The following is a 23,448-nucleotide window of genomic DNA, read 5'->3' as shown; positions in this document are numbered from 1 at the left end:
ATCTATTCTCCCAAGCATGCCACGCCGCCGAGGTATCCCGCGCAGAGGAAGCAACACGGGAAACAGAGGCCGTCCCTCTCGTCCTGCACCACAGAACGTCATTCCCATCGCCTCAGCCTCCCCTTCTTCTCCGCCCCTGGGTCAAGCTGGGTCTCTTCCGCATAACTCCTTTCAGACCTCCAGGTTTACTTTTCACAGCAGGCTCAACAGGCCTGTATTGACGGCAAGCATCACCATTATTCTCGCGGAGGAGGAGAATAATCATGTCAGCTCGGCTCAAACCACTTCCTCTCACTCTCAGGAAGATAGTGTTCTGCAAGGGGATATGGCAGGGGTGGTATTTAACGCGGACAATATGCAGGAGGACACCCCTGTCTCTGAAGCGCCTCAGCAGCCCGTCGATCCGACTCAGAGCGAAATTCTGGCCTGTGGGCCGTCTCAGCGTGCAGGCTGCATTCTCAATTTGGTGACCACTCCTGAAGGCGGCACAGAAGGACATGATGACAATGGCTTCGTCACCTGGGTAGCCTCTTCCAGCCAGGTGGAGAGGGACACGCCTGACTCGCCGCAGCATGCAGACTAAAGTCGGCTCTTCACTGACGGGTGGCATTCTTGCCTATGCGCTGTGCAATTTTGATTTCGTGTCTTTGTTTCTAAGTCTATGGGTCTATGTCTGGTTTATGATCTTGTTCCAGGGTGTGGCGACAGCCAATATGTGCTCTGTTTTTTGTTGCAACTGTGACTATGTTGGGTACTTTTGTGTTTTTTTGGTCAATGGGTGGCATGACAGTATGAGTCCTGGTAAAATTTTTCAGTGTGTCATGGCCCAAACAAAATATTTTGAAGGCTGTACTGTGAATTCGGCAGAAAGCTTGAATTGTAATATCTCTGAGTATCTGGTTGAGGAATGGCCTCGGCCTCCTCTGAGGTCTTGACCTCACTGTACATATCTTTTTCCTTTTTAATTGAATTAGTATTTACGAAGAAAAACAAATATTTATTATGTGATGGACAAAAATTTCCCCGTAGATATTAAGTACATTGCAACTGATGACATAGTCTCTTCATGAAACTTACTCATGAATTGGGGCTAGATCAGCCAAATCACAGTTGTTGAATGATTTGGTTGTGTTAGTTGTACTAAATGGGGATCCAAAATGAATGAGGTTGTTGTTGAATGATTTGGTTGTTTTAGTTGTACTAAAATGGGGATCCAAAATGAATGAGGCTACTTACAACCTGAAGTGACAATTGCCATGCAAATTTCTCTTATTCTCGATACAAGGAGATTTAGTTTTGGTCCTAGTATGGCTCGTAAAATAGATCTATTGAGATGCAAGCATTATCAACACTTGTCCTCCAATCAATAGCATGGGGAAAAAATCCAATTTAACAATTGTTTCCAAATTTAATTGAGCTACAATTCTTTTCAAATTTGAACGACTACAGGGACAAGGGAAGGATATCAATACAATTTTGGAATTTCTAAGGCACTAGTAGACTGGAAAAAAGTTTGTCAAAATCATTTACATACACAAAAAGGATTGTAATTTTTTGCAATGCTTACTGAGTCAGGTCTAGGTTGGGTCAATGGCCTTTCATGCTTAATTCTAGAAATTAGACAAGTTGTTCCTAGTTTGATTGCAAAAGTTGACACTAGCAATTTCTTTGCAATTGAAGCAAATGGAATATATTCCTAACGGACCAACTCATTTTGAAACAAATATGGAAGAATTCGTTATCGATAATTATCAACTTTGGGTTCAATAGAATTTTTTAAACTATTTGTTGCACTATGAAACTCATTAGAGGCACCAATCCTTTTGAACGATCTTGAAGCTAAGGTGTTAATGCTTAATGTGGTTCTAGAGATAATTTTGCAAGATGCATAACATGTTGAATTTTCAATCATAATTCATATGGTGATTATTCTATCCAATGGTGTTTGGTGGATTGGAAAGGTTTTGCAAATTAAAGTAAACAAAACACAAAACTTATACTTGAAAACTTCACCAGAATCTTGTTGTCTTCCAGTAGGACCAAGCTCTAATCCTCAAGCACTACTGGAAAAGTTCAACGAGCACATGGTTTCTCCCCCGTCATTTTCATGAGACTAATTTTTACAAACAAAATCTTTGATTCTTCTCCTGAGTGAAGTGCATCATATTAGTGTCAAAGGCAACTGAATTGAACTTGATACAACTAAATTAAAATTTCAACTTGATTATGACCAGATATTTTAACCAGAAACGAATGCAACGAAGCAAGAGAAGCAACACTCAATAAACATTGTGAAATCAAAGAAGCAACTTAAAATTATAATTGAAAAGGTTAAAGGAAATTTCCCAATGAATGTCGAATCAAATAGAATGGAGTCATCTCAAGACTAACATAAACTAGCAAACAAAAAAAATGGTAAAAATAATAAATATAAAATTTAAACATATATACATTTAAGAAAAAACATGTAAGAAGATTCTTAACCATAACCATGGAGATTCACCCTCAATTTATCATGGGGATTCTTAATTTGTAAATGAGTGGGTTTTGTTACAATACCATGGCTTATCAATACAAAATGCCCAAAAAACCATAACTCATTTCATATGACACATATGAAATTTTCTATAATTAAAGAATTTAATTGAAAGGAAAAAAGGAATAACTACTTTGGAAATAAATCTCAGTCTTACATTTGTGTATACTACTAAGAATATTCTAGAATATTTTGTGGAGGTTTTTTTTTTTTTGTATGCTTTTGTAGGACTCTCCTATTTTCATGTCCATTACATACCCCACTACGGGGGAAGGGTAGCGCAAGATTTGAACCCAAGACTTCCGGTTCAGTGAGACTTCATTTCCACGGCCACTGCCACTTGAGCTACCCTATGCGGACAAATATTTTGTGGAGGTTAAATCTATATCATTCACCTAATAATTATTGCTAAATAAATTAAAATTTTAAAAACCCAAAATTCTAAAATAAACATTAACCTAATTAAATTTAAAATTTAGAAATGTAAAATATGTAAGGTAAATTTTGTAAAGAAATGATTTTATTACTGAATAGCAACATGAAACGAAGATATATGCAATAAACAAATTTTAATTTCCTAATGATAGCCATAGTTGTAGCAATAAAGTCATTTTTTTTTAGATATTCAACTTTATTGGTTCATAGTTGATATATATCTTAAGCGTGAAACAAGTTTAATTTCCTAATGATAGTCATAGTCGTAGCAATAAAGTCATTTTTTAGATATTCAGCGTTACTAATTCATAGTTGATATATATATATACTAGCAATTGTCCCAAAAGGTACAAAGAGAGGCCGATAGGATTATTAATTTGGAATTGTAAAATTTAGTAGCAAATATTGCAGAGGGAAATCTCATGATATTACAGAATGAAATCCCATCCTATTACAAGTAAAACTGAGAAATTTCATATACCACAATACAAGTAAAACTGAAACCAATCTTGTAGAGTGAAATCCCATCATATTACAAAATGAAATCTCATTATATAGGATTTATTAGGGTGATTACAGAGAAAATTAACATAAGTGGAGAATTGATTCAGAAGGTATGACATGGACTCTGTAGAGTGAATCCCCTAATCTTGTAGAGTGAATCTCATCATACTACAGAATGAAATAGAAGTCTAAAGGATTTATCAGAGACATTACAAAGAACGCTATCACAGTGGAGAGCTGCTTCACAAGGCAGGACATGGATTCTGCTTATTCACCACAGAAACTCTTGTTGTTGAAGATGAGAAGCAGCACAAAAGTAAGTCATTCCACAACTACTACAAATTTACAACAATATTAACATCCTGCAAATATTCTCATCTATGAGGAGCTTTGGGGGCCTATAGATTACAAGAGAATAGCAGAAATTCTTCACTAAACATGTTAGTAGCGTACTGATCATCTTGGCGGTTGGAGACAGAACTGGTGTTGAAGCTCTCTTTCCTCACAAACCCAGCAGGGGCTTTCTTGTCATGATTCTGAGTACAAAATTTGACTGTCATTTTCTGCATCTTTCTATTTATATACATTGTTTGAACTCCTGTACAAAATTTCCCACAGAATAGAAACAAAAGATATTACAAGTGACTTAAGCTATTTGGCTAGCCAGAAAGGAAAAGAATTCAAAACAAAGATGTTATTACTAATCAAGTTTGACACCAGAATAGATATGCATATTAAGGGACACAGCCACCTTTAAAGGAAAAGAAACAAATAATACTAAGATCCCCATATATATATATAACAATAGTGTGGAGTTATTTCAACGAGGCTTGTCAAGGTAATCCCAGCTATTGTGGATCATGAGTCATTACTTTAAGAGACAATTACGAGATCAGTTTCAAAGCAGAGCTGTAGGAGATGGATCAAACAACAAAGCAGAACTTTATGCTTTTTGGTAGATTCTGAAAATAGCAATAGAGAAAGGTTTAAATTGTCTACAGGTGATAAGAGATTCCAAACACATTGCAGAGAGGTCGATTCCAAACACATTGCAGAGAGGTCAAATGGAAATTTCAATCAGGAAAATTTGCAGCTGGCCCATCATTGGACGGAATCAAAGAAGCAAGGAAAAATTCCATGTCATTATCTTTTCAACATGTCTGCAAGGGATAAATATGAAGGCTGATATATTGTTCAAGTAAGCACTGAGGATGCAGAACAGATGGATGGAGATGATTGAATACCCCATCTAGACCTTCTCATTCAATCTATTTCTAATCAAGCTATTATAGTAATGACCTTTTGGATGGCTGTTTTGGAAGCAGTGTCAAAACTTAAACATCATACTTACCCTAAAATTATTATAACTGTTTACACGCTTTCCAGGACTTTAATTGCATACCATAGTTACACATAAAAGCCACGACATTAATCACATAACAGTTTGAAATAGTTCAGCATGCCTTCATAACATTGGAGATATTCCAACTGTGTTCATATTTTTCACTAATCTTGGATGACTTTAATTACAGTTCTCAGACCCTCTCCTTTAAGCATGTGATCAAATGCCTTGTTGATGTCAGCGAAAGAAACCTTGTCTGTAACAAATTTATCCAGTTGAAGCTCCTGCAAATTTAACAATCAAGGAAGGAAAGATTAAAACCATAATTATAACTCTAATTAGATATGATAAGCATAGATTGCTCCCGTCATGGTACGGACAAAAAAAAACAACTGGGAAATATGACCACACAGTATTATCTACAATTATGGTTTAAATAAGCTGTTACAACTATGTTATGAAGTCTTACCCCATTCAAATACATCTCTACAAGGCCTGGCAAATCAGTACGAGGCTTATAATTTCCAAAGAAGGTTCCTTTCAACGTTTTCTCGCTCAGAAAGTTTACAGGATTCGTTTTAAAGACTGCGTCTGAACGAGGGACCCCTGTTAAAACGGCTACACCCCAACCCTGCAAAAACAGATCTCTGATATCAAACATATGCATTGCCTACATTTTCTTAATTAAATCGAAGCAATCAGTTTAAACTTTAAAGCTACAGCTTAGAATTGAAATGATTGATGTATCTTAAACCAAAGGAAACCAAGAGCTAGTACATCATGGCAGCATTCCAAAGCTTGAACCATGGCCTCAATACTCCCTGTGCATTCGACGCTGCAGTCCACCCTTCCATCAGTTTTTTTCCACAATTACCTGTAAACATTTTTTATAAGTGTTTGGAAATTAAGAGTCTACACTGCTTTGAATGGATGGTGAATGAGTGCACTCCATGCGAAAACTTAAAATCTCCCCCACCTAAGTACTAAAGTACCACACTAGTCAAAAGCAACCAATACTCTGATCTGGGAGAGAGTTTGATGATCATTTTGGGCAGCTCAACGTACCTGCTGAATAGGTTTTTCTTACTCTTTAGGGTTTATAAATTCCGTTACTCCAAATTGTTTTGCTGAGAAAGGAAAGATTACAAGAAAGGGTTAAAAAGGCAATTCTACAAGTCAACATATCAACATATGTACACAGATTTTCCACATAATTCATAGGAGTAAAGTATGAATACCTTTGTAAACTAAGTAGTCAAATAACGGCATACAAGAAGCCTCTCGCTCCACAAACACAAAATTGTAAACTAAGTAGTCAAATAACTGCATACAAGAAGCCTCTTGCTCCACAAACACAAAAGAAAAAAATCTCTTACACCTTAATATTAAAAGATAAAATTATTATTTATAAATATTTTAACATATACAATTTGGTGCTTGGTGCTTTTTTCTGTTCTTCTCAATACAACAAGATTCAGTGCTACTTCAAATTCAATTTGCCACAAATATTCTGCACTGCCTATTATTCACTTTTCAACATAATATATGGACACTCTCTCAAGGAGGTAGCAGAATTTTGACCTACACCATTTGATGCTCATGTTTCACATTTCAGCTCGCACAGATGATAGGGTTCTTTAAGCAAATTAAGAGAAACATTGAAATTGCAAAATTCTGCGTAGAACAATAACTTGTCAAGAGCTTGAAACATAAAACTTGGAAAAAAAAATTAAATAGAGAAAAATCACTTAGCAAAGGGCCAATAAATCAAATAACTGAACATTTGAAAAAAAATATATCTTATATTGATTCAGTACCAATAAATCAAATGATTGAACAAGCTTATTGAAGCCTACAAGGATAGAACTATTATGAAGAAAACAGAAAAACAGTATCCAAATGGCCATATGGTGATGGTCCTTTTATGGCACAATCGGTTATAACAAATTAAAAATGAAAGGAATTCAGCTATACTAAGTTACAGAAACCTTGTTAATTTAAGCAATAAGTTCAAGGATTGTTCGAGAGCTTCCAATTTAATACAATCTGTTAAACGATATTTTACTTTAAAAATGTGCAGAACAATTAGGTTCCAGAATCCCCAAAATTTACCATGATGATAGACTTGCATTACATCACTCGGATGAATGAGGTCCTCATTAAAGTTTCCCATAATGTAGAGATATCCATGAAAGTAACACCATGAATTATGTGCAAATTCCTCAAATTTACAATAACATGATGTTCCATGCGGTTCAGCCTCAAATTTTGCTGGATACTCTCTCAAGGAGATTACAGAATTTCAACATACGGTATTAGATGCTCATGTTTGACATGTCTGCTCACACGGAAGATAGGGTTCTTGATGTAAATTAAGAGAAAAATTCAAACTGCAAAATTTGTGTAGAACAATAACTCATCAAGGGCTTGAAATATAAAACTTGAACAAGCAATTTAAAAGGGGATTAAAAAATCACTTCGAAAAGGACCAAAACACACAGGGCAATTGGGAAAAAAAATCTTCTTTTGATTCACTACCGACAAATCAAATGATTGGCCAGCTTATTGAAGCCAACGAGGATAGAGCCATTATGAAGAAAACAAAAAAGCGGTATCCAGTTGGAGATATGGTTATAGTCTAATTATGGAATGATCAGTTATAATACATTAAAAAGAATGGAATTCTCAGCTATGGCACGTAACAGAAACCTTGATAGTTTGGTCAATAAGTTCAAGAATTGTTCGAGAGCTGATGTGCTAAACGATATTTTACTTCAAAAATTGCAGACCAATTAGCTTCCAAGATCCTTAGAATTTAGGATCATGATAGATTTGCATTACAGCGCTGGAATGAATGAGGTCCTCATTAAAGTTCCCCGTCATGTAAAGATATCCACGAAAGCAACAGCATGAATTATGTGCACAGAATAGTCCTTAGAAAAAGGTTTGATATCCACGAAAGCAACAGCATGAATTATGTGCACAGAATAGTCCTTAGAAAAAGGTTTGAGGACTTTAAAACTGCAACATATACTAATATGCATACAGTGGAACATAAAGAGGGCACTTGTTATTAGTACTTACAGCAAGCCCAACAGCCCCCAGGCCAAACACTGCTACTATCGAACCCTTCTTGGGTTTGCCTGCGTTCAAAGTAGCACCCATCCCTGATTCCACAACAGAGAAGAATTTTACACAACAATTCCAGTGAAAGAAACCATTATGAATGATTTTATAATTATTAACAGTACAGCGAGCGAAAGTCCTAGCAATTGACATGCCCACTTTGTAAAACACTATACATTGTCAACGAGGTCAATTATTTCATTTCTTCAGTCAAACTTAATATATTATCATCTCAAAATTACTTATAAAATCTTCTACAATTCAGGAAAGTAGTTTTTGCATAAATGACAGGCTGCATCCAGACTTGGAGTCGCTCTGCATTGAGTAAATTCTGTTTTGATAGGAGATCCAAGGGCAATATAGGCCTTGCGGGGCAGGGGGTGTTTAGAGATGAGCATGGTAACATTCCAGGGAGGTTAGACAAGTTTTGGAATAGAATACCTAACAGGTAAGCAGAGATAACTTGTAAAATCTTCTACTATTCAGGAAAGTAGTTTTCGCATTAATGGCACGCTGGATCCAGACTTGGAGTCCCTCTGCATTGAGTAAATTCTGTTTTGATAGGAGATCCAAAGGCAATATAGGCCTTGCGGGGCAGGGGGTGTTTAGAGATGATCATGGTAACATTCCAGGGAGGTTAGACAAGTTTTGGGCACAACACACACACATATATATGAGAGCACTGGATTTATCAGAGGGTTGGTGGATGGGAGATTGCTGAAGAAGCTGTGGTCTCTTTCCCAATTTCCCTGTGATCCCAGTTTATGTGGGAAAACTCTCAACATCCAATAAAGGTTGCCAACTACACTCAAGGGAATCAAGTTTTTCTTAAACTCTCAATGAAATTTTGTTTTTTCCTTCTAGCAGAACCCTTTCATTCAGATGTGCTTTTGCATGCTGCAATCTAGAAAAGCTTCTTGTCACTTTCATCGTGCCAAAACATGAAGAGTGTAAGTTTCAGACAATAATCACAGACAATAATCTAAAAAGATTTTGCGAACAATAAAACCCTGAAAAGCATTCTTTCAGATTTAATTGTTCAGAACAGAAAACTTGCAAAAGTCTGCAACTGGTTAGTTGATGAGAGCAGTGAAGAATTCCTTCAAATCACGAAAAAAGTGATGTCTATAAATATTTTCAGGTGGAGTATTCTCACAATTAATGTCAAGCACTTATCTTCATCGTTAATATCATGTTTGCATACTGTAAGTCATTGTGACAAAATCCAATGCTTTCACTCTCGCCTGATAACATCTTCTCCAGAAAATTGACCTCATCTTCTATGCAATCCAGTCGGAATCCAGCAACCTCAACGTCAGGACATAGCGCCAACGCTGTCTTTAACCAGTTTCTGGTTTTAATAACAAAAGATTCAGTAAAGAAAAAGAAAAAAGTACATCACAAGCAATTTGATAAAGATCCAAGAACAACCCTGAGGCGCATCCAGAGCTTTGGTTGCCGAGGGCCGAATATGTCAAGGTGATGAAATACCCACAACTTTGATGCTATTTTAGCAGATATTTCAGGATTTTCAAATCAGGGGGCGACAGTGTCTAAGTCTCTCGTACAAATTAAAAAAAACTGTCAGAATTCAGTGATTTTGATTTAAAGAAACATCTTCAGTGAAGAATTAGTTGAAAAGTCTAAAGAACTTACCCTGGCATTCAGAAATTCCTCAATGCGGCCATTAGGGAAGGAAGCCAGGAGACGGGGGCCCTGCCCGAGCCTGGAAATGCACTCAAATGCCTTAATCTCGTATTCTCGATCAAAAAACGCATTCGCACGGGCATCTCCATAGATCCGAACCTTGACCTTCCTAGGATTTTCCTCCTCTCTGGTCTGCCAACTGCACTTGAAAATCTCATTCGTCATGCCGCCCGTGAGAGGCCTGATTTCCATCTTCTTTTCGTCGATAACGTCCGCCCAATGCAGAGCGAGGGTTTGCAAAGTACCCTCGGCTTCTTTGGGCAAAATAGAACTCTGTTCTGTGGTAGCGGCCATGAATAACGACTCGAAATTTCTGCGCTGCAGAATTCTGTTGAACTCAGAAAAGAATGGATCGTGGATAAGGCGGAAGATAACTGCATAATTGCAGGAAGTTAACACGACCCGCCATTCCCTCGCAAAACTACTCCCTCGCAGAACTGTCCCGCCAGAATCCGATGCCACGTGTCAGTACGAGGAACGAAGGATCCATTCATAATCCGATGCCACGTGTCAGCACGAGAGCCAAAGGAACGACGAAAGTCTGTTCCAAAGGAAGGCCTATCGGCCTAATTAGCATGAAACAAGGGATTTTGATGATGGATTGTTTCTTGTTGTCCAAATGTTTATTACTTTTTGTTTTTTTGAAATGTTTATTACTTTTTGTTTTCACATAGTTTAGTTTTTAGTAATTTATCAAGAGTTCAAATTTAGTAACAATGAGTCATATATGGAGCTAAAATGAATTAATATAATAATTACTAGTATTTAAAAAAAATAGAGGATTTATCAATGAATTTTTGTGTCTTTTTATTGTTTCATTTTCAAGCAATTCAAATTAAGAGAGCGATAACTCTATTATGTTTTATTGCATGGTATTTTTATCTGTGTTTAACTAATGTAACAGTGTTTCATTTCCTTCTTTGTTCATCGAACTAGTATCAGAGCCTAAGAAACGTGTGCAAGAGTTGTCATTGTGACTCGCAACCTCCGCCTCTTATGAGATTAATCAACCCTAACTGTCGTGATTCTAGTGGATGCTCAAATCTTATAACACAAAGGTTTGAAGGTTTAAAACCAAGGTAAATATTGGAAAATAAAACGAGGTACACAAGGTACTCTACATCATTTTGGGATAAGAAGTCTCATGTCACAATGGGTTATAACTGGGTTATAGTTATAGAACATAATGACCACATGAGAAAAAAAGGTCAAAAATAAAAGCAAATGGGTTATAGAGCGTAATGGGCACATAAGAAAGAAAGTCGAAAATAAAAGCATACAATCTCTAGTAACCTTAACCATAACATTGCAATGAATTGGAAACCCGCTCTTGCATAACAACTATTTAAACAATATTCAAATACATACTTTTAATGCACACCTAAAGGATTAAGCCAATTTAAAAATCATCCATAAGCCGATTGCAATTTATATATATCTAATATAGAAACCTCTAACCAGAGGGATGGTAATGTGAGCTAGGAGACAGGATCTACCACTAGTCATGGTAATGTGAGCTACGAGATAGGATGTACCACTAGTCATGGTAATGTGAGCTAGGAGACAGGATGTGTCACACCACTAGCCATAACTTGTAAGTAATTGAGCTTTGAGCTGAATCAAATGGCATAGTTGCATATATTGTAGCACAGAAGTTTTGTCAAATAACTTCTTGGAGCTTTAAATCCTCATTACTACATGATTTCAGAAGCGAAGGGAATATTCCCGAATTAAAATTTCCAAGAGTTGCACCAATAACTATCGTAATGATAGGATATCGATAGTTACCTGCAGTTGTAATTTGATCAGGGACTGCACAATTTATATCGCTTTAATTATTATAGGCCTCCTCCTCAGAAGAATGTACTATAAAAGAATAGTGGGGATTATTTCCAAGCCTTGAAAGTTCTAGAGGGACATCTGACATTTTTTATTAAGCATTGTAGTGTCAGATATAAAATCATGACTTGACTAGAACTGTGCAGTGAAAGGTGCAGTAATTAAACCAAAGCTTGATCTTACATTGGATATTATCATATCATTGTTGCTTGGAAAATGATTGTTCAACAAATACTGATTGAGATCGTAATCACCAACCCTGCTAGATTGTCTGGAGTAATAAAGAATGTGCAAGGTGTTAAGGAAGGTTATTTTTTTATCGCAGAGATTCGAACCCCTATCCTCAGATTTTGAAAAGTGCATGTGTCTCAGCAGGTCTATACCCTGACGAATAAGCTTTTTGCTAAGATGGATATTCTAGTAAATCTTGATTTTGTATTCGTCCTTCCAGTTATACTTCCAACAATCGAAGACCACCCCTTGAGTAATTGGATAAGAGAAACCCTAGAATAGATATGTAATGGAAAAACTTCATATTTCAGAGTTAACGTTGATTATCATGATTTATTTGGAATCTTTAAACGTATTCAATACCTGTTTCTGAGAAGATGATAGAGGATTAAATATTCCTCATTCGGTTGAATGTGTCCATGTTTCACGGTCGAAGATGATTCATCCAACGTAATCCACTCAACTCCTTCCGCATGAAAACAGACCTAGGAAGGTGCAATAATTAGACAAAAACAGTGAGAAAGAATCAAGCAAGATAAAAATCACTAAAAGGTTCATCTGAGATATAAATTTTATTTTGTAGAGAGGTGGATATAAACCTACTTTAATTTTTGCAACGAGGTGGATACAAAACTTCTTTACTTAGAAGAGTATTCCACCCACCTTCACTATTAGCTTCGATGTAATTTCAGAGGGGAGGCGAAGATCCTCATCACTCGTCCACGTGCCTTTATTCAGCCTTAGTGGAATCCTCCCCGTTACTTTAGAACTAGTTGAGTAAGTTGTAGACCCTCTCTACCCACAAAACAAATGGAGTAAGAAACGACAAGAGGCATCTGCAACATGACCGACAGATAAATAATTATTACCTGTAATATGCTCATGGGTTCTAGGTTATAATAAAGATAAATAAGGTGAACAGTTGTAGAAATCAAGATTCAGTTGATAGTTAAAGCAGTGAGATCTAATGGTGGAAGAACTTTCAATCGTCTAACAATCAATCTAATGTTGCAGAAGAGTGCAAAGTGACAACTAGGGGAGTTCTTCCTAGAGGGAACGCCTTACAACGTAAAAATGTTTACTAATATAAAAGCTTTCCATGAAGAATAACATTTTTTTTATTATCATTTTCTCTCTCTCAATTGATTTTCATTCAACTAATATTGCGGAGTATTAGTATAAAAACAATTTCCCAAAAAAAAGCACTTTTTTATTGTTATCATTTTCTCTCTCTTAATTGATTTTAACTCAACTAATGTTCTGAAGTTTTTATCGCACATAATTTTCTTCACTCATTTAATGAGTCATCGTTTTCTTTTAACTAATTTCAACTCAACTAACATTTTTCATTAAGGAACAACTTTTGAATTTGATCACAATTAACTTATTTAATGAAGCTACAAAAATTAAAAGGTTTTTTTCCATTTATTTTGGAGTTTGTGTTTTGCATACTATTTTTAAGAAGAAAAACAAATTTATCATAACCTAACTGTCTATTGATCTCAAAGGACTATCATTATGTATTGTTATTATTAGATACATATTATCTCATTACAATTATTTAAAGAAAAGCGTAACACTTAAATATATATATTTTTAATATAATAATAATAATAATATGATTTTAAGGTCATGACCAAGTCAGACATCAAATTGGTGTATGAGACTCCTTATTCCCAAAAAAAATAAAAAAAATAAAAAATCATTTTGTCTATTAGTTAAACTCCATAAAAAAATAATATAAATTTTGTTAAATATCAATGGTAAATAAATAACAATCCATAATATTGCAGGCCCCAAGGGATAGCTCAATTGGTCGAGTTCGCGTTGCTAAGTACCTTGCCAATTGTGAGGTCACAGGGTCAAATCTCCTCGATGCCCTTGGGGTTAGGCTTGGCCAGATAAGCCAACGGGAGATCCCTTTGGGTGGATCTGCCCAGATTATTATCCGTGAATGTAGCGGTCACTCAATAACCATGAACCACAGTTGAAAAAAAAAATCAACAATATTGATTCTTGTGCCTGGAGTATGCCCTAAAATTTCTTTTTCTTGTTTAAGAGCTTTGTCTTCCTCGGACATAAGGAAACAGGTTAACGACTCGAGACCTAGAGGAATTTGGCATGAGTGAAATCTTTCCCATTTACGGACCACCAACAGGGTAATTCCAGGTTGCGTGGTTTTCCTTGAATAATGGTGATGAGTCAACTTGCATCTGTGGATAACAGCCAATGATGGTTGTCCTCACTACTTGTTTGACAACTAAGTTATGATAGGTTTTCCCACTCTATTAACAAGTGTAATATGCAAGGTTGTTACTTAGTACCTTCCTCTTATGGAAAAAAGTAATATATATATATATATATTCTTTGATGGGTGTGGCAATGGACAATTCTAAGGCATAAGGGGGAGAATTGAGTCCCTCCCTCACACGACATTCAATATGACGAGATGTGTTGAGGATGATTCAGATGGCGAGCGAGAGGTGAACATTCTTGAGGGTATTATGAGTATATGTGTTTTTTACTCAATTATTGGATTCTATTGTTGGTTTCAGGAGATGGGTCGTAAGATTGTGGCGAGAGGGAAGTTTTCAAATGTGCATAGTGGCTATAGGTCTCAATAATCCCATGTCCATTATTTAGTGAACTCTACATTTCCCAATAATTCTAATGAGTTTGGAGTTGGATCTGTCTTGGTGGTGATTCAGGGAAAATAGTTTGGGACCTTGGTTCATTGCAGCTATATAGTGACATAAGACAAGTACCTGGAGCTTAGGCATGTTGTGCTACACTTCAGGCGGGCTACTATTGAGTCTGCCTTCGTGGCCTACGACATTCCCCTCTTTCAGGTAAAATTCCCAAACCTAGTTGTTATAGTTGTTCAATATTTGTGTATTGGGTGGTCTGGAATTGTGCTTGTTGAGGATTTTTTTGGGTTACTGGTGCATGTTGAAGAGGCCATTAGAGGTGGCAATAACCTTACAGTGGTGTGTGTTAGTTATCCCTTTGGAAATTCATTTATGATGAACTAGATGGGTGGTGGGTTTGTCGCCTTTAGGTGTTTTTGTCCGCTAGAGGGGTCTTGGTACTTCATGGAGATTTAGGAAGCTAGGTGGTAGTCGTGTTTCAGGTCGTGGGGGTATGGTGTTAACTGCTGGGGGGTTTTGCCTAGTTAGGTGGTTGGAGGGGGGTTAGTCTCGCTTGGGTGGCTATTCCTTTCTATCGTTGGGCATTCTATTTGTTGGGCTCCTTTCGAGGGAAGTTTTCAAGGTTGTACCCAACGATCGATAATTATGGTGGGAGGCTTGGCGGGTATTGAGGGGGTTAGCAAGCGAGAAAAATATGCAATGGAAATGAGGACATGATCGCAGTGGAAGAGGGCCTCAAGGCCATGGTGCTATCCACCATGCAGAATATCGGGATTTGGGTGAAGAGGTGGACTAGCAACCCGCCAATTTGCTAGGGAGTATATTTACCTCCCCCATTTGATTCTCTGGAAGCTCAAATTCATTAGGTCACCCTTATGATGGAGCAACTAGCTTGAGATTAACACGATGACCACAATGAGATTATAGCATTCATGAACGAACTTCAACACAACCAATGGCACATGATGGACAGGTTGGTCTCACTCTATCGTTGTCAAAAAAGGATACAGGAATGACAAGACTAGCTTGAAGGTCAGATGACACATAAGGAAGCCCACGTGCATGAAGCCTCTCACCCTCCTCCATCGCCTGGTGTGGGACTGGATGCTCTAGATCTGGGCAATGTAGCTAATCACGAATGATTGTAGGTTATATTTTGGTTCTTGGGCTCTTTTGGTTAGTTTAGGTTATCTGTATGAGATATCTTAGTTTCTTTTTGTTGTTGTCAATGTTGGCCAACAAATCTGGTAGGAATTAGGTTGAACGAATTTTGCGATCAAACTCCTCATAATGTGCTTTTAAGACGATAATATTAATTTCAAGTTAATATAATATTAAAAACTAATATAAAAATTTAACATAATAAGAGGTTCTTCATAATCTTTTACTAAGACCAGAATTTTTATCTACAATCGCATTAAGAGTTTAGATATATTAGACTTTATTTTGGATTTAAGTTTATATATATCGAATTTTATTTTGAATTAAAAAGAACCTAATAGCTCATATAATAAAGTGTCAATAACACAGGGCTAGAGATTGTGTAGTGAATATAAAAATGTTATCAAATAAGATTAAAATAAAATATTTATAAAATATTTTGATTTGAAATGAGTTATGGTTTTTGGGCAAGTGGTATTGAGTATTGTAACAAAACCTATTTACAACTTAATAAAATCCATGGTAAAATAAGGTAATGGTGTTATATTGTAAGTATTACATTTTAATTTTAAAAATGTCATAAAATTAAATTTTGATTTGGAAATGAATTATTATTTATAGACATGTAGCATTGATAAACCATATATCGACCCATGATATTGCAACAAAACTTAAATTATTATAACATTAAATATGTATTTTTTTTTAAATATAATTTTTATATTTAACCATTCAATTTAAAACCATTAATATATATATATATATATATATATATATATATATATATAACTTTACAATTTAATATACTTTCTTTTTAAAACATTAATAAAATTTGCTAGAATCTATCTAAAAATTCAAAATAATTAAAAATAAAAACAATATAATCTACCTTAATCAAATATAAAAATAAATAAATTATCCTCATTAGCCCATAATTATTATAACAAATTTTATCCTCACTTAATTATAAAAACAGGAACTATTCATTGAACCGACTGGTCGTTGGTACATTTCATCTCTTTAGCCCGTGACATGCGGGGCTGTCGGCATCTGTTCAATTGAATTCGCACTTTATGAAGCGGTAATGATGGAAAAACACCCATTTCTTTCGTAAATGAAAACTCCATTCGCAAGTCGTCGCCTGAAACGTTCGGATCCCAACGAAATTCTGAGAACCGGAAGATACAGCCGCTATCTCAACTATGAAAAAGAGCACACCTTCAAAATAAAATGTTACACGTGAAGAAAAGGTTAGAAGCATGATAGTTGGAGTTCAGGTTGGGAATAATGTATATGAAGCATCAAATGTGATATTTATAAAAGGGAAAAATTAAAATGTACAAATTTCTTATATTAATATAAGATTGTATAACTCTATTTAATTGTGATTTAATATTTTAATTATAATGTTTAAACTAAATTTCAAGGAATGTAGAATAGCAGATGATGGGGTGGGGTGCACTATTAAACTATTCTCTAATGTTTTTTTTTTTCTAGTTAAGACTAACCTAAGTACTTATGGGAGATTTGAACCAGTGACCTATCGCAAGGAGTGCCTTAACAATGCACCCATTCACCGTCAATCCAAAGCCCCATGGGCAGGTACTCTCTAATGTTAAGGTCACGGTTTAAAAATTTTTGTGGGAAAAATTCCAACCATGTTATGGCTTGGTGTGGGGTAAGTTGGGTGTGATCCAATATGTTGAATTTCATTACTGGGCTTGGTCTAGCCTAGGTTGGGTGCCATCAGTTTGTTGAATTTCATTACTAAGCCAATTTATTCGATGAGATTCACAAATCTCTAGCCAAACACAAACAAGGCAAACAGGAACACAAATAAAATTTCTCACCAGAAATTCAAAAAGTTTCTTAATAAAAAATAAATAAAAGACAATAAAGCCCTAAAGGCTAAAGCACTTGCTTTAAGAAAAAAATTCTACGTTGCCTGCGCTAATAGAATGTTGTCTTTGAATGTTAATCTTGACTAAAAGGGAGAGACAAATACATGTGAAATTCGATGAGAGAAGATGCCAAACTTGACTAAAAGGTAGAGACAAATACATGTGAAATTAGATTAGAGAAGATGTTGGGAGCCTTCTTGTTAATTTACATAGAACCAAACTTTTTTTTATTAATATTTTTCATTTCTATCTTAATAATATTTTTTTTCTATTTATTTATCTTTATTTTCATAATTTTAACCTATTGTTTTATATTAATACCATAAACATTTAAATAATATAAATTTATATATTTCAATAAAACATAAAAGTTAAATATATAGAAAAACATATGTAAACTAAAAAATATTTTAATCTTTAAATGCTATTGTGATTTATTATCATAGAATATATATATATATATATATATGTCTGTTAATTTTTTATCTATATTATACACATTTTAATTTTAAAAATTTATAGATATTTAAATTATAAGTGTAATATTATAATTATATCTGATTATAATTTCTTGAACTTTGTTCCTATTTATTATTTATTATTTTTGAATGTGTGTTAATTTTTTATTTATACTATATACACTTAAATTATAATTTTATATATATATATATATATATATATATATATAGTTATAATTAAAGTGACATTTCAATCAAATATAAAAGTCAAATATACAAAATAAAGATGTATAAATAAAAAAATATTTTAATTACTAAATTTTGTTCTAATTTGTTATTTTCGAATTTATATATTTATAAACAATTATAATAGAATGGTAATATTTCAATAAATTATAAAAATTAAATATATGAAAAAACATATGTAAATTAAAAACATATTTTAAGCATATTTAAATAAAATATAAAAGTTAAACATATGATGATGATGACTCCAATGAGGTTTATGAGATCTTAAGCAATAAATAAATTAATTAAGACGTATTAATATTTTATTTCTATAATCAAAGAGGAGGGAAAAGAGTTGTACATCTAAATTAACAACTTTAATAAATAAATAAAATTTGATATAATGTTCCATTGCCCTATGCTATTAAATGTTGTATATATCTATATATATATATGGTGTTTATATCGCGGATTATACAACGCCCTGAATTTTGTGTACATATCTTTGAATGCAAATAAATACTAATTAACTAGTAGGTATGGAGATCCAACTTGGGATACTCCTAGTTAATTGTGCACATGACTTTATGCTTCTCTTTGTTGTATTGGCCCTCATCCGTAGCTCCACGCGGCGGGCATCTACTTTGTGGGACAATACCTTGGTGTGTTCATGCCATCTGTCATGGCTTCTCGTCGTTGATCTCCACTCTGCGATCTGACGGTAGAGATTGGATAGGGTTTAACCTAACCAACTCCTCGCGCTGAACCCCGATGGTCTCATTGTGTTGTCGTTCCTCTACATCGTGCTGCTCTGCGAGGGCTCTGGTTATGGTGCTCCGTTAGGGCTCTGGTTATGGTGCTCTGTAAGGGCTCTGGTTATGGTGCTCTACGAGAAATGAAACCAGGGGAGGCCGTTATACTCACCGGAGCAGGTAACCCTTCAATTGTGCCATTCTAAAACTTCGCTTGCTCGGGTAAAAGACTGATATTAGATTTGTAATTACTTTACGACCAGTCTAAGGGTTTCTCGCTGTTGTTCATGGATGTCGTATGGAGTTTCGGAGATGGCGGAAGGTAGCATGTACCCCAGATCATCTGCAGCAGGTATGTAATTTCTATAACAAGATTTAATATTAATTATTTGAACTCAATTCTAGATTCTTGAGGGTTTTTCGTTATATATTTCTTTTATGATGAATTCCAGATATGAAGCTGAGTTTTAACCTGCTTCTATAGGTGGGCGATTCATCGAGACTGTGCCCTTAACTTAGGTAAGGTCCTTCTCGTTTAAAGTCGAATTTATATGTATGAGCAGTAGGTTAATGGCCTCTGTTAACAACGACTAATTCACATTCTCTGAAATGCAGGTATGCCACATTCAGGAGGGTTTAGTACTCAAAATCACGACTTATAATTGCAAAAGAGCTTACGGCGTGCCCATTGTTTTTCAAGTTGGAGCTAAGTCCATGGTCTCTATTCGAATTTAAGTTATTAAGGGTTTTATGGAGAGGGTTTATCTCTAATAGCGCATTAGGGTTGTAACGCTTATACTCAGGATTTTCTTAACCTTTATTTTGCTAAGTTATATGACCAGCTACGATTGTCGATCATTTCCAAGATTTGAAATGTAACTTTTGATGAATTTAAAGGCCTTCGAGCCTGTTTCACTTGTTCTGAGGAATGCATGAAGTAATTGTTTATAAATTCCATTTGAGAGAGGGTTAAGAATGTCGTCATTTGGTTGTTCCGATGGCATAGTTTCAATGTCTGTCTGCTATATTTATTCAATTGTATATTATTTTGTTTCATCTTAACTATGGGATGAGAATGACTTATTACAATTCTCCCTTTCCCGCGTATGGTTATTCTACTTTGAAAGATATAGGAACTAGATTTATTAAACTGTGCTAGTTCTATAAAGAAAGGCTCTTATAGCATTATCTCTAGTTTTGATACACAATTTTATTCATGATGCCGACTCTAGATGCGACCATACCATGATATTGTTTACTACACTTTTTGGTTTCGTTAGTAATCATGATTATTAGCATATTCATCGAGATGGTTGTTAAGCTTTCCTTTTTGGTAATGATAGTTATATGCTCGAGAATGCGTTCTAGAGTTTATGTCGGTATTCTGACATTTGCACTACTCTAGACTTCATTTTCTTTTCTTTCATGCTTATAATTTATAGAGTTCGACTACTGGTGTATTCGTCTTTTATTGAGTATTTGAGTAACTCCCTGGCTTTTAATTCAATAGTTAGCCTCCTACATTATTTATATACCTGTAATTCAAATATTAGCAGCTACAATTCAGTATTTTGTTAATATGTACTATAGATATTAATAACTATTGTATATGATCATATTTTGAGTTCAACAATAAATCTTTAAAAATATTTCTACCTCAGTTATCTGTTAACCTATAAGATAGACATTAATAGCTACTGTACATAATCATATTTACAGTTCAACAATAATTCTTTAAAAATATTGCTACCTTAGTTATCTGTTAACCTGCGAAATAAATATATTCGAAAGGTCTCTCCTCCTAGCCACAAGTCTGGAAATCACGTCCAGACTCTCCCCCGAGCACCTTCTATATTTTATGTTAGATCTAGTCTAGTTACAGTCAGTACTATGGGCCTCAGGACTCCAATCCAGCCTCAATCTCTGTACTCTCTTATTGACTGTACTGAGCAAGTTTTTCCCATTGGTTTATTCCACCCAGCTCTAGGAACCCTTTTCTGCTCTTCTCCCCTCTCTATATTACCCTTCTCAGGTAGAGGGTAACTGTTTCTTGGCAACCGTTTCTTTTAAATAAACAAAACAATTTTATTTTTGTTAAAGTATTACTACCTATAATTTAGGTAATTACAACATATATGTTTTCTTGGCCCTTCAGCCTATATCAGTTAATATTTCTCATCAAAATATAATAACATTTAAAATATCTTTTAGTAAAACAAATTCACTTAATGATCTCAGTAATCTTTATGCAACTTGGGGTGTTACATCTCCCCCCCATATGAGGAACACCGTCCCTGGTGTTCTCTTCCATTTCAGAAAACAATGCTGGATAAGCCTTTCGCATGAATTCCTCCTCTTCCCAAGTGGCCTCTTCCGGGCCAAAGTGCTTCCATTGCACTTTAACCTGGGTGATGGCTCTCTTTCGCAAGTTGGTTTCCTGCTGATCGAGAATATGAAGAGGTTCTGCCAGGAACTCTCCTTCCGGTTCGACCTGCACCATAAAACAATTCTCAATTACTTTCGTATAATATATATATATATATATATATATATATATATATATATATATATATATATATATATATATATATATATATATATCCAGTCTTATACCCATTAAACCATTTACCTGAATATTTTCCCAATCAATAATGTGCTGAGGGTTATACACATATTTCTTTAGTAAAGATACGTGAAATACATTATGGACCTGAATGTGGCTTGGTAGTGCAAGCTTATAGGCCATCGGTCCAAAGTGCTTCCATTACACTTTAACCTGCATGATGGCTCACTTCCGCTAGTTGGTTTCCCGATGATCGAGAATACGAAGAGGTTCTGCCAGGAACTCTCCTTCTGGTTCGACCTGTACCATATATTCAGTCTTATACCCATTAAACCATTTACCTGAATATTTTCCCAATCAATAATGTGTTGAGGGTTATACACATATTTCTTTAGTAAAGATACGTGAAATACATTATGGACCCGAATGTGGCTTGGTAGTGCAAGCTTATAGGCCACCGGTCCAATTCTTTCCAAGACTTGAAAGGGCCCGCAGTATCAGGGTGCTAATTTAGCACAACCCCGCCACTGCAAGGAACTTTTTCGAGGCTTCACTCTTAGGTAAACATGATCTCTGGGTTGAAATTCCCTGTATGACCTCTTTTTATCTGCATACACCTTCTATCTATCCTAGGCCACTCTCAAATTTTGTCGGACTTTCTTAACAACCTCCTCCATTTCTGCTAGCATGTCAAGACCCAGTGCTAGCTTATTCACCGGATTATTCCAATCTATGGGTACTCTACACTTTCTTCCATACAACACCTCGAAAGGGCTCATGCCTAATGATTCATGATGTCCATTATTATATGAAAATTCCACTAGATGGAGGTAGTCCTCCCACTTGTGTGGTTGTTGCATCACGAACATGCGTAGCATGTCTTCTAACACCTGATTTACTCGTTCAGTCTGTCCATCCATTTGAGGATGGTAGGCAGTACTAAACTGGATTTGAGTACCTAATCCTGCAAAGAGAGTCTTCCAGAAGGTGGATGTAAATTTCACATCCCTATCCGAAATCACTACCTTGGGTATCCCATGTAAGCGAAATATCTCCTTCATAAATATTTCTACAATTTCCACTGTTTTAAATGTGGATTTCATAGGTATGAAGTGAGCTGTTTTACTCAATTTGTCTACCACCACCATAATTGAATCATGTTGCTTCCTTGTGCGGGGTAAACCGGTGATGAAATCTAAGGATATGGTCTCCCATTTCCATTCTGGAATGGGCAATGGTTGTAACAATCCGACGGGATGTTGGTGTTTCGCTTTCACCAGTTGACACTCCAAACATTTGGACAAATATTCTGCAATATCCTTCCTCAATCCGGGCCAAAAGTACCCTTTTTTGATGGTTGAAAACATTTTCTGATAACCTGGGTGGCTAGCACAAGGTTTCTTATGAAACTCATCTAATATCAATAGTTTAATCGAATTTTGGTTTGGAATGTAAATTTTGTCTTTAAAAGTAAGGAGATTATCAGGATTTATTCCAAATTTTGATTCTTCCTTTTTCAGCAGAGCTTCTTTTGTCTGTTGCCAAAGGAAAGTATACTCTGGATCTCTGCTAGCTGCTTCCTTTATGATTTCAGGAATATTTGAACTTACTTGGCTCATTCGGACCTCATAGATACAGTGTAATTTTCTGCTCAGTGCGTCAGCCACATGGTTTTCTTTCCCCTTTAAATGCTTCATCTCAAAGTCAAATTCACTTAAGAAAGTTGTCCATCTGGCCTGTCGAGCATTTAAGCTAGATTGATTGAAGAAGTTGGTAAGGATGCTATGATCTGTTAGCAGCAAAAATTTCTTCCCCAATAGGTAATGCCGCCACATTTTAAGTGCATGCACTACTACTGTCAATTCAAGGTCATAAGTTGAATATCGTTGCTCATACTCCTTCAACTTTTGAGATTCATAAGCAATCACCTTTCCATCCTATGTCAACACCCCACCAACACCCTCTTTGCTTGCATCCATGCAAACCACGAAAGACTTTTCCGAATCCGCTACTTTTA

At 35.4% G+C, this 23,448-nt stretch overlaps 1 protein-coding gene across 6 annotated transcripts; it reads right to left on the bottom strand.

The window, feature by feature from the left end:
- Positions 1-3,838: 3,838 nt before the first annotated feature.
- On the bottom strand, positions 3,839-10,035 carry LOC149148950 (alcohol dehydrogenase-like). Of its 6 annotated transcripts, none has more exons than XR_016262625.1 (8): positions 9,600-10,035; positions 9,100-9,294; positions 7,902-7,984; positions 6,056-6,491; positions 5,883-5,944; positions 5,595-5,691; positions 5,287-5,448; positions 3,839-5,101 (listed from the first exon to the last, which is right to left on the bottom strand). XR_016262625.1 is itself a non-coding variant. In XM_089439904.1 (4 exons), the coding sequence occupies exons 2-4, from the start codon at positions 5,622-5,624 to the stop codon at positions 4,982-4,984; spliced, it is 312 nt and encodes a 103-aa protein (XP_089296030.1). In that variant the 5' UTR covers positions 5,625-5,691; positions 5,883-7,604; the 3' UTR covers positions 3,839-4,981. The 6 variants fall into 6 exon arrangements, 1 of the variants encoding a protein (XP_089296030.1); XR_016262627.1 differs by having other exon boundaries at positions 6,056-6,101; XR_016262623.1 differs by having other exon boundaries at positions 5,883-6,491.
- Between the last annotated feature and the right edge of the window lie 13,413 nt (positions 10,036-23,448).

Source organism: Pinus tabuliformis, chromosome 9 (genome assembly GCF_031772625.1).
Source record: "Pinus tabuliformis cultivar Carrire ecotype Pingquan chromosome 9, CPIR1, whole genome shotgun sequence".
In the NCBI taxonomy this organism is placed as follows: Eukaryota; Viridiplantae; Streptophyta; class Pinopsida; order Pinales; family Pinaceae; genus Pinus; species Pinus tabuliformis.
This window is presented reverse-complemented; position numbering and strand designations above follow the sequence as displayed.